Genomic DNA, 15,149 nt, shown 5'->3' with positions numbered 1-15,149 from the left:
AAGAAAGAAAGAAAGAAAGAAAGAAAGAAAGAAAGAAAGAAAGAAAGAAAGAAAGAAAGAAAGAAAGAAAGAAAGAAAGAAAGAAAGAAAGAAAGAAAGAAAGAAAGAAAGAAAGAAAGAAAGAAAGAAAGAAAGAAAGAAAGAAAGAAAGAAAGAAAGAAAGAAAGAAAGAAAGAAAGAAAGAAAGAAAGAAAGAAAGAGAAAGTAAAGTAGATTATAATAATAATAACCTACACACCACCCTGGCATTCTGGTAGGCAGAGACAATTCTATTTCGATCAAGATACTATACAAGTGATCTTATTTTACAGATTTACAAATGGCTGCAAGTTTTGATGATACCTTTGGTTCATTTGTAGACCTTAATTAAGGTTGAATTCATATATTTATAAGCAACTTTACATGATGAAAATGAAAGTCTTTAAAAATACTTGATCATGTAATTCTAGGCACAGAAAGAAAAGGAAACGTTTAACGTGAAAATATCGCCTGATGCATTTTTAAATGCGGTCTCTCCACCTTATAAAACAATTTTGACAAAAAAGTGTCAAACCATTACTCTCACACGAATACCATCACAGTCGGGAATTCAGTTCCTCCAGCAGGGTGTTGCTGTCTGGTATAGCCCTCTGGTGGCCCAGCTCTGCCTTAACCACCAGGGAACAGCGCAGCTGCCAGCTCTCTGGTGCCAGGCACTGATGAAAATACTGAAAGGCCACGCTCGCTGCTGAAACCTGTCCCCAAAAGTCTTCTTATTCATGGGTGGCCTGACAGCACTCCCAACGGCATCACCATCAGTCTATTAAAACCACAGTACCGTTAGGGCTATAGGAGGTGCACATTTGTCACCCTTATTTATTTGGTGTCCATAGGGAAAGCAAGAATGAAAACGCAGGCTCTGTCTCATCCTGGCAATGCACAGGACTGAGCAAGCCCAGGCACTTCACAGTGCCAGTAAGCGATGTAACAGCGCTGAGTGGTGAAGCACATACAGGCCTACAAACAGAAGGGAGATGAGCTGGAAAACGACCACACTTGCAACCCTTACCAACCCACAAGAGGGAGCAGAAACTTCTAGTGCTGTCCAGCACTTGTAACTGCACCTGTACTTCCCGGGGCTAAAAGAACAAGAGCAAATAAAATAATTGTCATTGCCATCTCTCAAGCAGGGCTTAGCTCTGCTCACCTCTGAGAAGTGTCAAGGCCCTAACCCTGAGTGTATAGGGAACATTTGTGCGTAGTGACCATAAGAGTAGGTTTCTGCAGGAACTAAGTCATTTTTTCAGATTTGCTTTTCAGATCCAGGTTAGTTTTGGACTGTTCTCTCTACACTAGAGCATTCTGTACTGTCTGCTGTTAATGTTCTGTCAGAGAAAAGGGAACACAGTGAGGAGAACAAATCATGTTTGTTCACTTTCTGATTAATTCTCGTACATCTGCGAATATGTATTTGTCAAGCAACACAGAAAAGCTATCATTTGGGTCCTCTGCTTTCTGAAATAAAATGTAACTTTATAAATAATCTCAAACCTGGCTTTATTTTGTTGTTCAAGGGCCTGAAGTTGGCAGAAAGACTTTAATTTCAAAAACACAGCAGTTCAAACAAATTCTATTTTCTATCTCTTGCCATTCCTGTCTGTGTCCCATGGCCACTTGTCCTTTGCTGAACGATTTTCTGAAGGAAGCTGGAAGTAAAATTTGAAGTGAAATTTCTCTGTGAGTGGCATGAATTTCTCTTCCACAGCCCTTTCCCATGACCCTTTCCCACTACAATAATATAAGAGTTTTTATGCATTGCAGTCTTCTTGAGCCCTCTATCCTGTAATCCAGCATTTTACAGGTACTCTGTCAGACAGAAAACAGTCAAATTAGTTTTGTTTGTTTGTTTGTTTGTTGATAGACAATGCCTGGAATTTTACGTTGTAACCAATAATCTGTCATAGATCCAAAGATGCCCTCGCCTTTTGTGCATAACAGACCATTGAATTAAATATCCATCTATTGAACTCCAAAAATTGTCTGTGACTATGGAAAAATTTGCATTTAGCTAAATAGTATGTCCTGGAAAGTCACCATATTTTGACTTGAAGATGAAAGTGAAAAACTGGTCCTTTCTGTTGGCAGTTCTTCCCAGAGGTCAATCACGCTGACAGCTGTGTCCTGCTTGAATTCATCCACGGGCTCTTTTGTTAAACCTTTCTTCACTAACTGGAAAAAAACAAACAAACAAACAAAAAAAAAACTCTGATTTTTTCTCTTGAAGGCACTTATGCAATATAGCCAAGTAGAATCATAGAACCATTAGGGTTAGAATATTAAGGAAAAGCCCTCCAAGATCACCTGGTCCAACCACCCCCCTACCACCACTATCACCCACTAAACCATGCCCCCAAGCACCACGTCCAACTTCTCCTTGAACATCCCCAGGGACGGTGACTCCACCACCTCCCTGGGCAACCCATCCCAACACCTGACACTGCTCTTTCTGAGAAGAAATGTCTCCTCATTTCCAACCTGAACCTCCCTTGGCACAACTTGAGGCCATTCCCTCTAGTCCTGTCACTAGTTACCTGTGAGAAGAGGCCGACCCCCAGCTCCCCACACCTTCCTTTCAGGTAGTTGAAGAGAGAAGTAAGGTTTACCCTGAGCCTCCTCATGCACTACTCTTTATTTATTTATAAAGTTGAGCTTTTTTGTACATTTGACCTCACGCTCATTTTGAGTATTTTGTTCACACCCTGAACCAATTTGACAGCTCTTTAATGCATCTTTTCCAGTGCTTCAACATCCCATCACGGGTTTCAAAACCTGTGCAGTGACCGGACAGCTCTGCAACACTAAGCACTAACAAGCGCTACAGCATGCATCTTGCAAGAGCACACAATTAACTTTAAAAAGGCCTCGGGGACTTCACAGTGTGTTATGTACAATGCAGTAAATCCAGACCAAAGTTGTTTTGGAGCACTTCTGTATCATATTTATGTGCTTTATTCCCTGGGTTTAAACATGACCTCCCAAGGATAACACAGAACGAAGCGGGTATGCGTTTAATTAGTTGATTTTCCATCTTTATGGAAAAAAAAAGAGGTCCCCAGGAGGAAGACAGGGCGCAAAGCTCCGTCCCCCCTCCCGCGGTCACCTCAGGGACGGGCGACAGCGGGGGGGCGAGAGGAAGCCATTCCCGCCGCCCTCGGGATTGGCGGAGAGCTGCGTGACGTCACGGCCGAGCCCCGCTGCCTCCTGGGAGTTGTAGTCCCAGCGCCCGCACCCTGTAGGCACCGCCCGCCGCGTCACACGGCCCGGGCGGGCCGGGCCGGAGAGGCGGAACGGGGGCCGGGACCAGAAGGCGGCCGCCGCTCGCTGCCTCCGGGGCCGTGCCGAGCGGCCGGACGGTGAGGTCGGTCGCCGGCCGAGGCGGGGAGGAGCGCGGCGGGCGGGCCGCTGAGTGAGGCGGGTGATATCGGTGCGGGCGGGCCCGCGCAGCGAGCGGCGGGGCGGGCGGCTGTTTTTGGGAAAGCGACGCGGGCGGGTGGGTTTGGGCGCTCCCTTTGCCCCCTTCTCCCCGGCGCTGCCACGTTTTACCCAGCGGGGCTCCCCGCAGGCTCCTCGGCTCCACAGAGGGGCAGGGAGCGAGAGCTGTGCCGCACCCAGCAGCCCAGCCTGGCCGCAGGGCCGGGGGAGCCCGGCCTCCGCCATGTCAGGGGGCTGCGGCACGCCTCAGCACCCCGGGGTGCCGGGCGGTGCGGGTGCCATGGCCGCCGGGCCCGGTTTTCCTTTTCCAGGTGTCTTCGGGTGATGTGGAGCGGCTCCTCGGCCAGAAGGAACCGCCCGGGTGGCCCCGGAGCTGTAGGAGCTCAGCGTGGCTTATGAGGTAAGTTGGCATCGCCCTTCTGTGTGTGAGGTTTGCCCGGCAGGGATGTGGTGCTGATTACTCACAGACAATCAAATCCCGCTTTAATTTTTCCACAAGTGGCCGTTGCTTAAAAAAAGATTGAGGTCAGCTGTTCTGGGGCTTAGAAAAACACCAGGTGGTGGAGAAGGTGACTGGGAAGTACCTCAGGGGTGCTTTTACCACAGGGCAACATCCAGCGCGCTTGAAGTTGTCCCTGACAGACTTTGACAATCAAATCACGTTAGTGCAATAGCAAAAGAGTATCAAATTCATGGAGCACCTTCATCCCCTCTGCAAGGTAACCCGCTTGAGTGCTGAGCTGTCATTTTTAGTTACAATTTTTCCTTAATAGCTGACCTAAATCTCCTTTGTTGAAACTAAGCTGCTTATTATCTTGCACAGTAGACCTGGAGAACAATGGATCAGGGCTGTCTCTCCTACTGCCCCGTTTGTGTTTGCAGGTTTACACTCACAGTCTTCTCCAAACTAAACTAACCCAGTTCTTGTGTTCTGTGGTCTGTGAACTCAATGAAACATTTCCATCATCACTGGACTGTGAAACACAGAACTAGGCACCGAGCTCCAGTGGTAGTAACGTAATTATCTCTCTGGTGTGTAGTATCTCTCCTAAAAACATTCCCAAATTATATGGTCTTATCTTGCAACTTTCTCACTGAAATCACCAATTTACTCAGTTTGTGATCTGCTGTAAGCCAGATCCTTTTTTGCCGGCACCTATGCAGGCAGTTATGCCCAGAGGAGCTTAGTGCCCCATCCCTGGCAGTGCCTAAGGGCTGGATGGGATTTGGGCAGCCTGAGCTGGTGGGAAGTGTCCCTGCCCATGGCAGGGGGTTGGAATTTGGTGATCTTTAAGGTCCCTTCCAATCAAAACCATTCTTGATTTCCTAGAGAAATATTAATGCTTTCCCCCCCCACTTCCTCCCTGCCCCTCTTTACTGTTTTTTGCGCTCGTTATTAACTTGATAAGGAGTCATCCTGATCATCATAACTGTCTAATTTTAGTCTCTTAAGTCTGCTCTTCCAATCCTTTTCTTCCAAGTTTGGGATCAGCAACAAATCATTAATTAAAATCTGAAGCAGAGCCAGCTCCTTCACGTTGTGATAACCCTTCCGATTTAACTGCTGACTTTCTCAAACGCTCTCTTGTTTTTCATGTTTCCTACTAAAGCTGCACCTCATCCTGGGCCATGACTTTGTAGCTGAGCGAAGTCCAATAAAGAATCTCAAACAAGGAGACCATCAATTCCTCTGAGTTGGCTTCTGTGCACAGAAGCATAGGGATTGCTTGCAGCTCAAGAACTAGAAATGTGGGTAAAATTATGAACCCCTTTGAAGTTTTGGTGCCTTGTGTATGGCTTTTGGTTGTCCCAGACACTTGGTTACAGACTACGGAGAATGATGATTGCTGTCAGTTTCCCATTCTCCCTCTGGAAGCTCTGACACTGTAGGGAACTGAAAAGCCTTCTGCTGAGGCATCAGGCAAATCATGTAACCCATCTTTCAAGAATACTGAAACAAAGATTTCCTGTGTTTTTAGTTCCTGCCTGTAAAACAATAATTTCTATTTTGCTGGACACTATGAAAGTACATAATTCTGCAGCAATAAACAAACTGCCCCCAGAATTACTGCAGATAGGTAAAAACCTGTGCATTTGGTATGAATATTCAGGTAAATATCAGTGCCCATCTACAGACATATTCAGCTGCCTCCTGCTTGCTGCTTTCATCCCTTGTACTCCGCAAACAGTAACAAATTACAAGATGCTTTGGGGACTCTGACAGAAAGGCCCCAAAACATTTAGCAAAAGGGTTAGGGGGGAAGGGGAAGACTGCCCTAACTGCACTAGAGGATGTTGAAGCTGTGAGGTCATTGATACCCTCTCACAGTACAGCTCATGCCTCAGGTAGGTGGTTCTGTCCCCTGCCTGTGTTCTAAGTTCTTTTAAATTCTTTTTCATACAGAAGAATCTGCTTTGATTCTTTTTTCAAAATTGCATTTGCTCTTTTAGAGAGCTTTCTGGAATAACCAGACAAATGCCTCATTGTAACCCACTTAATACAGGATCAGATTGATAGATAATACATTAATGCTCTGTCATACTTGGAAGAGATTACTTTTCTGATCACAAATGGGCCACGAAGCTGAGGGTGAGAGGCAATGTTCTGAAAATTCTTAATACTAAAAGTCATTTGAAAACATCCTGAGAAGCAGCAACCTCTCGATTAGAATGCGAGGACTGGTTTTGTGATGAAAATGCAGCAGACTAAGCCTGTAAAAACAGCAAAGCCTCTTTCTTTTAAAATTGCATTTCACTGGGGAAACATTACGAACAACAACAAAATTCAGGTTGTGGACAAGCTTTATGTGTGTGCTGACTTCACTGAAAGGAGGAGTCCAGCGTTGGTAGGGCCTTAAGCTAAATAATCCTACAGGTGTTTTACTCTGTCTTCCACAATAATTGTTTTTTCTTCTCATTCTGATTTGTTTAGATGTCTCACATCAAAAAATCATGGAGCTAGGAAAGGCGAAGCTTCTGAGAACAGGCCTTAATGCCTTACACCAAGCAATTCACCCCGTGCACGGTATTGCCTGGACAGATGGGAAACAGGTCATCCTAACTTCTTTACACCTCCACAACGGAGAGCCCAAATTTGGAGACTCGAGCGTTGTTGGCCAGTTTGAACATGTTCACGGACTCTACTGGGGCCCGAGCCCCGCTGATGCCCCAGCCCTGCTCGCTGTTCAGCATAAAAAGCACATCACCGTGTGGCAGCTCTGTCTGAACGCCGCAGAGAGGAATAAGCTCTTGGTTTCTCAGATATGCGACATCAGCGAGCCGTTTCCAGTGCTCCCCCAAGGCTGCGTGTGGCATCCGAAGAAGGAGATCTTGGCCGTGCTCACTACGCGCGACGCCTCGGTCCTGCACTCCGTTCATCTCAACAGCTGTAGAGTCAAAGCCGATATCAAGGGCAGCGGGCTCATCCACTGCGCTTGTTGGACTAAGGAAGGCAATCGCTTAGTCGTCGGGGTGGGCAGTGCCCTTCATTCGTATATTTGGGATGAGGCTCAGAAAACGCTCCACGCTTGTTCTTTCTGCCCCATCTTCGATGTGGGAGGCTACATCTGCGCTGTAGAAGCCACTCTGAATTTCCAAGTTGCTGTCGCCACTGAGCTCCCTCTGGACAAGATCTGCGGTTTAAACGCAGGTGTTGCCTTTGAAGTTCCAGCGAGCATCGAGACCGAATCCTTTCCCTCGCAGTCCAGCTTGTGTGGCGAGGAGGAGTTTTCCATGGACGGGGGCAAAAAGTCGCTGGACTCTGAGAAGCCCGTGTCTGCTCTTCCATCTCCCGTGGATCTAACTCACCTGCTTTCCAGCAAGCAGGGTGCCGATTCCAGTCCCCTGCTTCACCTGAGGCCCAAGGACTACCTGACGGGAAGCGGGCAGGACTCTTCACATCTCATTCTGGTGACTTTTGAGAGAAAGGTGACCTCTACCAAGAAAGTCAGCATCCCAGGCATTCTGGTTCCTGACATAATGGCTTTTGACCCCAAAACTCAAACGGTATCGGTCGCCTCCAATACCTGCAACATTATTTTAGTCTATTCACTGACTTCGTCCAATTTACCCAACATTCAGCAAATTCAGCTAGAAAAAAATGAAAAACCAAAGGGTTTGTGCTTCTTGACCAACAAACTGTTACTGATACTGGTTGGAAGACAGAAATTCAGTGACCCCGCGTTTCTTCCCTCTTCGAGATCAGACAAATACATGATCCGGTTGATGATTAAGGAACTGATATTTGAAGTGGGTCCTTCATCCGCAGCAGTTAACGGAAATTCCTGTTTTAATCTTTCCAACACACCTCATGATCTCCCTGCAGATGTTCACCCTCTCAGTCGTGGGCTCTTGATACCAGACCGTGCTGCCCCTCAGTCCCCTACCAGCAGGAGAAAGCTCATTGAAGAAATTAAGAGTCCTGCTTACGAGCAAAGCTCGTTGTTGAACATGAGTGACCTCAAAGAAAAAAAGGTGTCTTTGGGTTTCCCTCCAGCTGTTGAGGCTCTTGATGCTGAACCAGTAAATCGGTCGGTGGTGTTGTCCACCACATCGCTGTCGTTTTCCAACAAGCCAACTTCTCCTAAAAGGCAGACAGATGGAGCTTCCAAAATACCAAATTCTTACAAGAATAACCTGTTAAGTGAAAAGGAAGCGAGTTACTTTTCAAAAAACGTGGAAAAACTCTCTGGTAACTTTACCGAATTGCAGCATCACGTCTGTGAATTAACTGAGCTGCTAAAAGCGGGGAAGAGAAATCTTCCCCTGTACCCATCTTCTCAGGAGCCCTCTTTTATTAACATCACCTACCAGGTAATTTGGTATTGGAAGCCTTCATGACCAAACCTGTTGACGGATATAACAGCCTTTGTAAAGTACAGGTTGAAAGCTTTGGTCAGATGGTACACGGGGAGGGCACCATCCTGCACGTGTTTAGTACGCACAAATTCGGTACAGATGAGTCCGATAGGAGTCTAATTTTAGGGCTTTCCCTTTTAGATAGGTCTGGTTTGGTTTTTATGTCCTCCTTTCTTCCCTACTCTTCCTACAGTTGAATCTCAGTCCATGCTAACAGTTCTTTTAAAACTTTTTAAAAGTGTTTAATTTGGGGGAATGTTCACCGCTGCCTGTCCCCACCTCACGTTTGGGCTGAGCTCGTGGCCTCCCAAGCAGCCATACCTTGTCTTGCTTTGCAGAAGCTGGTGAGAATCCCAAGAACCTGTGCATGACAGTTCTGTTCCAGAATTAGAATCTTGTGTCAGAGTCTGGGATGTTTTCCTCAGCAATTTCTGGAGCTTTTTGTGCAGAAATTCAGGCAGTGAAAAAATAAATGTCTCTGGGAATCGCTGTGAATCTCCTGCCCTTTTCCAAGAAGAACTAGAATAATAGGACTGAAACAAAAAAAATGCTTTGTCTCTAGAGCAGAAGTCTGGCTAATTAGTACTGAGAGCACCATCTGAGAAGGAGAGAGACCATTAACGACAAAGATAATTCGATTAGCATAGCTTAAAGTGGCTTTAAAATCAAATTTCCATTGAAAGACGCTTTTCTTGGCTGAAAGAAGGTATTTCTAAATCTCATGCTAGAAGGTGTAAGTTATCTGATTATCAAATTGTGGCCCAAACCTATTAGTTCTCTTCCAGAGGTGGTTTTAATAATTCTCAGTTGATATTAGCAGTCATTTAAACCGCCATTTCCTTTCAATAACCACTAATTTTGTCTTTATTGCTAAAAAATAATTATTCTCAATTCTTGTAGCATCATACTCTTAGGTCCTAGACCATATTTCCTCACTCTTTGCTGTTTTCCATTCTTAACATTTAATAATTGCAATAACTCTTTTTTTTTTTTTTTTTTTCTGGCTTTCTTAAATCCTAATTTTACGTGGGGCATTGCTCCAGAAAGTGGCCTTAGGTATCGAAGTGAAAGTTCTCCTGAGCATGGGAGCATGGCTGCTTTCTCATTTCCCTGAGATGCTTAGTTAGAGACCTTTTAATATTTGAGGTCACACAAATTCTGATGCTGATTTTGTATTCAGATCTCTTTTAAAATACAGTTTGAAATTGAGTCATGTTTTAGTTTGTCTTGATGCTGCAAGAGCTAGAGGAGTTACACTTGCATGAGAATGTTTCATGAATTAAAGGCTCTACTTCTGCCTCCAGATTTTGGCTGATGATGACTTGCGGTAAGAAAATAATTGGATTTCTATGATTGAAGTTGGAAGGCCTGACAGAGAACGGTGTGTTTTAACCTTAATCAGGGTACATTTGATTCAGAGATCTTTAGCAAGCAAACAGGGTTCCTCGCCGTATGTGCCAAGCCCTGGTCATTTCTCTACTGCCCAATTTATTAGGAATATTTTACAAAATGTTGAGGAAACCCAAAGTATCCTAAACAAGCAGTGTCAGAGAGAGAGCAGTGGCACATTTATCAGTGCAGGGATGGAGGAGCACGCGTGTTTCCAGGCTCCACTCTTAACATACATCTTTTTTTTTTTTTTTTTTGTGGCTGGACGGGTCTGCATGGAAGAGGAGTCAATTCACCTTGTTTTTGTCATGCCCCAGAGCTGGGACCGAGGCTTCTTTGGGAAGTGACATGGCTGGGTGAATTTTATCCTATGCAAAGACAGAGTATGTAGATTTGGAAACAACTGACCTTCTGCTGACTTCAGAAATGCTTTGTTTGCCTCGTGGGGGATATTGTTTGAAGGCACTCGGTGGGTTTCACGGCTTGGAGCCGTGATGATCAGAGGTGAAGCAGGCAGGCACTTTGGATGTTTTAGTCCATTCCTCGTCCCAGAAGCACACAGTGATTTGCTGCTGTCATTCACAGATCATCTCATTTTGAAGCTGAGACTTGAAAGTATGAATCCTGCAAATTGGTCTGAGTGAAAGTAGCATTTGACTTTCTCTAAGTGGTGTAGTTGAAGGCATAGCTGTGATTTTGTTTTGATGAATGTCATTTTGGTATCTCTGCTTAAACGTACATCACTGTATCTAATGATTCTTTCTTGAATTTACAGAAGCAGCTTTCCAGGAATGATTCAGATGAAAGGCGATCTGTTATTCTTTGTGAGGGTAAACTTCGTCTAAGTATAGTCCAGCAGATATTCAACCTCTCTCTTGTAGAAATGCAGCACGGTACGTTGTAATTATCCAATAAAATGAACACTTCAGACACATGCAGCATTCTCAGTGGGCAGTAGCAGTGCACATAACCTGATCTGGAAAAAAACAAACAAGGAGCAAATACTGAAAGGTTATTAATAAAAGCTCTTTGTTCTAATGTAAAGATTCTTTTCAGTCTAGGTGTTGACTAAGAAGAATCTTTACATTATAAAAAATGAGTAAACGTTAACGTACTGGTCCTCTGCCCCCTTTTCAAGCAGCCAGTTGCACGGGAAAAATGCTGTCACCTAGTACTTTATATGTACTTTCAGCTATTATAAATGGAGAAGTCTGAGTAACAAGAAGGTTAGAGTGGGTGGTTTTGATATACAGTTTTCTATATTTTAATTTGTAGTTCCGTTATCTGGTGTCCTTTAATAAATCTGATAGTTCTTTACAAGCACTCTTTACAGGAGAGTGCTCTACATTTTAGCAGTGTGGCTCACTCCAGTTCTTGCCGTGAAGGAAACGGCCTTCCTTCTTGCTGTGTGCTCCTCTGCTGCCATCCATTCATCCCATCCACATCCCGTGTATCTGTGTATTCTAAGAGTCTCACTTCTGGCAAGGGCAGGAGACATTCCTTTGGGATATGATCTTGTATTCCTACATATATTTTCAGTGCTGTCTTCCAGCTGCTCGCCCACTGTGTCTGCTGTCACACTGGAGTTTTATTTTGAGCTATAGGACTTGAGTAAGTTCACTTTCTGGATAGTACTGAGGAGGGCCTCCCCGTTACCTGTGTTATTTAGACTTCTCATTGATAGCTTAAAAAGTAAACTTAGAATTGGTTATCCATTAAAAAGTAGTCATGCAGACAACTAGCCTAATTAAACCACAAAGGAAACAGTGTTATGATAGGTTTCTTGATTATTTTTACAAGTATTACTAGATAAATGGGCACAACAGGAATGGTAGTTCTAAATTCCCAAATTGTATTGAATTTCAAGTTTGTTCCAAATGAGATATTAAGCCAAAAGATTAAAGGGTCGTGTGCTTTTAAGCTACAATCTTCTTACTTGTGACATGAAGTTACATAAGGTAACTGCATAAACAGCTGGAAGTGTTGCCCTGAACTCCCTCACACACCCCCACCCCAAGCTTTGTGGTACTACTTCATCAGCTTAACAGATACAGGTAGGAAAATATTCTGCTTGGTATCATTTGGTAAAGGTTGGTGCTTCTGAGTCAGCAAATTATTTAAAATTGCAAAAATCATGGTAATGACGACATGAAGTCAAATAGCAAATGGACCAGAGATGCGAGGCTTGTTCAGATACAGAACAATATTTCTTCCTCATGTTTACTGGAATTAATTATAGTGAAATGACATAACAGAAGCTGTTTCTAAGTTTTAAAAATTATATTAATTTGTCATTTAGTTTAATCTGCTTCGTACAGTATCTGCACAGCCTAAGCACTGTAAAGTAGTCTATGAATACCTAATTAAGAACAAGTCTGAATGCTTATGAGTTCTGCTCAGCATTTAATTCCTCTTCCTTATTTAAGCGTTTATTATGGTCACATCTGCTAGTGGAAAAGTGGTCAGGAGGCTCACTTTTGCATGGTTGTTAACTATCCTTTAGTTTTTTATCTCTCCATGCCTTTTTTGCCAGAAAAACTGCTCTAAGTGTACAGAAGCACTTAATTTTAGAAGAAATGTGTTTTATACCTTCAACGTGCCTACTGCCAGAGGAGTTTGCAAACAGGTGTGTGTCTGCCTTCACAGGTTCGTCCTGGATTGTTCTCACAGCGGACAGCGAGGGCTTTGTGCCGTTGATGTTTACGTCCATGCAGGACGTAGTCGTGAGGGATGCCAGCGCAAAAGGCTACAGTGCCCGTTCTTCCAAAACGCTGGACATCATCAGTTCTACAGAAGGCTGTAGACCCGCTTCTTCTGAAAGCCTGGATATCACGAGTTCTTTGGAAGTCCTCAGAGACTGTTCCTCCAAGGCTTTAGACAGCAGCAGTCCTTCGGAACAAGCCAGCAGTAAAATGTAATGTTGGGTGGTGGGTTTGTAATGCTGTCGTACGGTAGGAGACACTGTATGGACTGCAAATTCTAAGTAATGGTCTGTCTCAAACCTCGGTTGGATTTCTGTCACTTCTGTTGATATCGTTGTAAATTATTTATTTGGTCCTTGGAAAACTAGCTCTTTTTTTTTTTATACCGAGACTTTTTTTAAATATGCCTCTTGCATATACCAGGTATTTGTATCAGTGCTTGAAAGTACAAGGGCTAACAAGCTCTAGAGCTGAAGTTAGCACCTCGGTCGTTAATATCTTGGTGGTTTTAGATGATAGAAAAGTTGCATAATAAAGACATCCTTGAAAACACTGCATTTTTCCTCATTTCTGCGAAATACTCGGAAGCTTGTAGATGGTCTGATGGAGTGCATCTGGTTTTGCACTGGTGTTAGCTAAGGCTGTGAGCCTTAGCTAGTAGTAGTGTAGGTGTATGGAATTAGACCACAGTAGGGTCATGTAGAATGTGCATATGGTGTAGAAGGAGATGCTCCTCCTCTGCCCACCGCTAATGTCTCTGCTTGCTTCTCTGAATTTGGGGAAGTGGCTCTCACGTGTGGAAGTGGTGGTGGTTGGCTGACCCAAGCCGGCAGCTAAGGAGAAAGTCAGAAGGGCAAATCTGTGGAGAAACTTCCAAGGTGAGATAAAAACAGTTTAAAAGGTTAAAACCCCAAACCAAAACTCCTGTGTGTGCAAGCAAAGCGGAACAAGCAGTTAATTCACTGCTTCCCATCAGCAGGTGGATTTCCAGCAGCTTCAGGGAAAGCTTCATCGTGTAGTACTTGGGAAAACACACACCATAGCCCCAAACATTCCCCCTGCCTTCCTCCTTTTTCTCCCCCAGCTTTTACTGCTGAGCATGACATCTTGTGGTCAGGAATATCCCTCATCACCTGAGGCCACCTGTCCTTGCTGTGTCCCCTCCCCACCCCGTGCACACCCATTAATTAATTTTTCCCCATTAACTTTGCAGCAATATTATCATCTTAAAAATGTTGCCTTCCGTGCATCTATTTTAATTTTTCATAGAGAGAACACATACGTACTGCACTGGCAGAAGGAAATCCAATAACACACCACCCCGAGAGCCTCCAATTTAAAGGATGACAGAAAAAAACAACTGTTCTGTTGTTCTGTTGCCTTTGTAGTGAGAGATGCAAGGGTGAAATTTAGACATTTAGAAAACAGCACAAGTTGATGTGGCGTGGATTGCAGCACCAGAAAAATGCAGTAGTCCAAAATTGCTATCCATAAAATTAAAGCACGGTAACATTAAGCAGTTTATCAGGCTTTCATGGTGGCACTTGGCTGTGAGAAGGAATCGAGTGACAAGATTATGGAACTGGAGCTGCTGCCTCAGGACTAATATAATCTCTTACTGCCTATTTGGAAATTTAGCCACTGTCAAAAATCAGCCGCTCACAAAACATCATACTAAAGATATGCCAGCCTCTAAAACATTCACTAGTATTTGCCTTTGGTCTTAAGAGGTGGAGAACTCCAAGGTGCTTTGAGAAAACCCTCCAGGCTGAGCTGAATTGCACTCAGAGCTGGGAAACTGCCTTGACAGATGCACAAAACTTCACCCAGACTTCTTGCTGAAAGTGCTCAGTCTTAGCTTCTCTGGATGTTTGTGCAGCAGTTACAAAGCTGGTGGGAACTCACACAGCAGTTGTAGGCAGACAGCTGGAGATGTTAACACCTCTCACAGCCACAAGAAACCTCAGAAGCATCTTTCTTAGGTTAGCCTGGATGAATGCTTAAAGGAGATTAAAAAAAAAAATCATTTTGTCTCAGAACTAAGGAAACTGATTCTCCCTTCAGTTTCCCCAAGATGCCCATGTTCCTATTCTGTATTAACTACCTCTAGGTTTTCATCATAAACTGACTTCTTGTTTTCTACATGTTCTGCTAATGTACAAAAGCAGCTTTTGGCTTCTTTTCACATCAGTGGCTGAAGAGCTTGGTCAAGAACCTGTGCACTGACACACCAGCGGCTGAGGAGTGCACCCAGTGGCCCCACCGCCCTGTCTGTTCTTTTGACCTACGGATACTAACACGGCACCAGGAGGATCTTGTTAGTCAGGAGGGATTTAAATATACATCTGTTTTTTCTATGTCTATCAATACCTGCAGGGACGTGCAAGGAACATGGAGCCAGGCTCTTTTCTGTGGTGCCCAGTGCCAGGCCAGGAGGCAACGGGCACAAGCTGGAGCACAGGAGGCTCCCCTGACCACCAGGCAGCACTTCTGTGCTGGGCGGGTGCTGGAGCCCTGGCACAGGCTGCCCTGATGGTTGTGGGGTCTCCTCGTTGGGGATCTTCACAAGGCACCTGGACGTGGTCCTGGGCACCCTGCTCTGGCTGTCCCTGCTGGAGCAGGGGCTGGACCAGATGGACCTAAAGATCCCTTCCACCTCAACAGAATGGTTGCATTGTTTCATTCTCTCTCTCTCTCTCTCTTTTTTTTTTTTTTTTTTTTTTTTTTTTT

At 44.5% G+C, this 15,149-nt stretch overlaps 1 protein-coding gene across 3 annotated transcripts; it reads left to right on the top strand.

Annotated features, from left to right (window-relative positions):
- Positions 1-3,249: 3,249 nt before the first annotated feature.
- Positions 3,250-12,972, top strand: LOC118164677 (WD repeat and coiled-coil-containing protein). 3 transcript variants are annotated; one of them, XM_035322359.1, is made up of 4 exons: positions 3,250-3,397; positions 6,404-8,283; positions 10,493-10,610; positions 12,364-12,972. In XM_035322359.1, the coding sequence occupies exons 2-4, from the start codon at positions 6,424-6,426 to the stop codon at positions 12,633-12,635; spliced, it is 2,250 nt and encodes a 749-aa protein (XP_035178250.1). In that variant the 5' UTR covers positions 3,250-3,397; positions 6,404-6,423; the 3' UTR covers positions 12,636-12,972. The 3 variants fall into 3 exon arrangements, with proteins under 3 accessions (XP_035178250.1, XP_035178252.1, XP_035178251.1); XM_035322361.1 differs by having other exon boundaries at positions 3,278-3,392; XM_035322360.1 differs by lacking the exon at positions 3,250-3,397 and adding an exon at positions 3,789-3,871.
- Positions 12,973-15,149: the final 2,177 nt, after the last annotated feature.

This window comes from Oxyura jamaicensis, chromosome 3 (genome assembly GCF_011077185.1).
Source record: "Oxyura jamaicensis isolate SHBP4307 breed ruddy duck chromosome 3, BPBGC_Ojam_1.0, whole genome shotgun sequence".
Classification (NCBI taxonomy): Eukaryota; Metazoa; Chordata; class Aves; order Anseriformes; family Anatidae; genus Oxyura; species Oxyura jamaicensis.
Note: the sequence above shows the minus strand (reverse complement) of the source record. Positions and strands in the feature narration are given on the sequence as shown.

Excerpts from the sequence above, each read along its gene's own strand:
- LOC118164677 (XM_035322359.1), top strand. The coding sequence starts at position 6,424 with ATGGAGCTAGGAAAGGCGAAGCTTCTGAGAACAGGCCTTAATGCCTTA. Across the intron at positions 8,284-10,492 it reads TTATTAACATCACCTACCAG|AAGCAGCTTTCCAGGAATGA; the intron begins GTAATTTGGTAT and ends TTGAATTTACAG. Across the intron at positions 10,611-12,363 it reads TCTTGTAGAAATGCAGCACG|GTTCGTCCTGGATTGTTCTC; the intron begins GTACGTTGTAAT and ends CTGCCTTCACAG.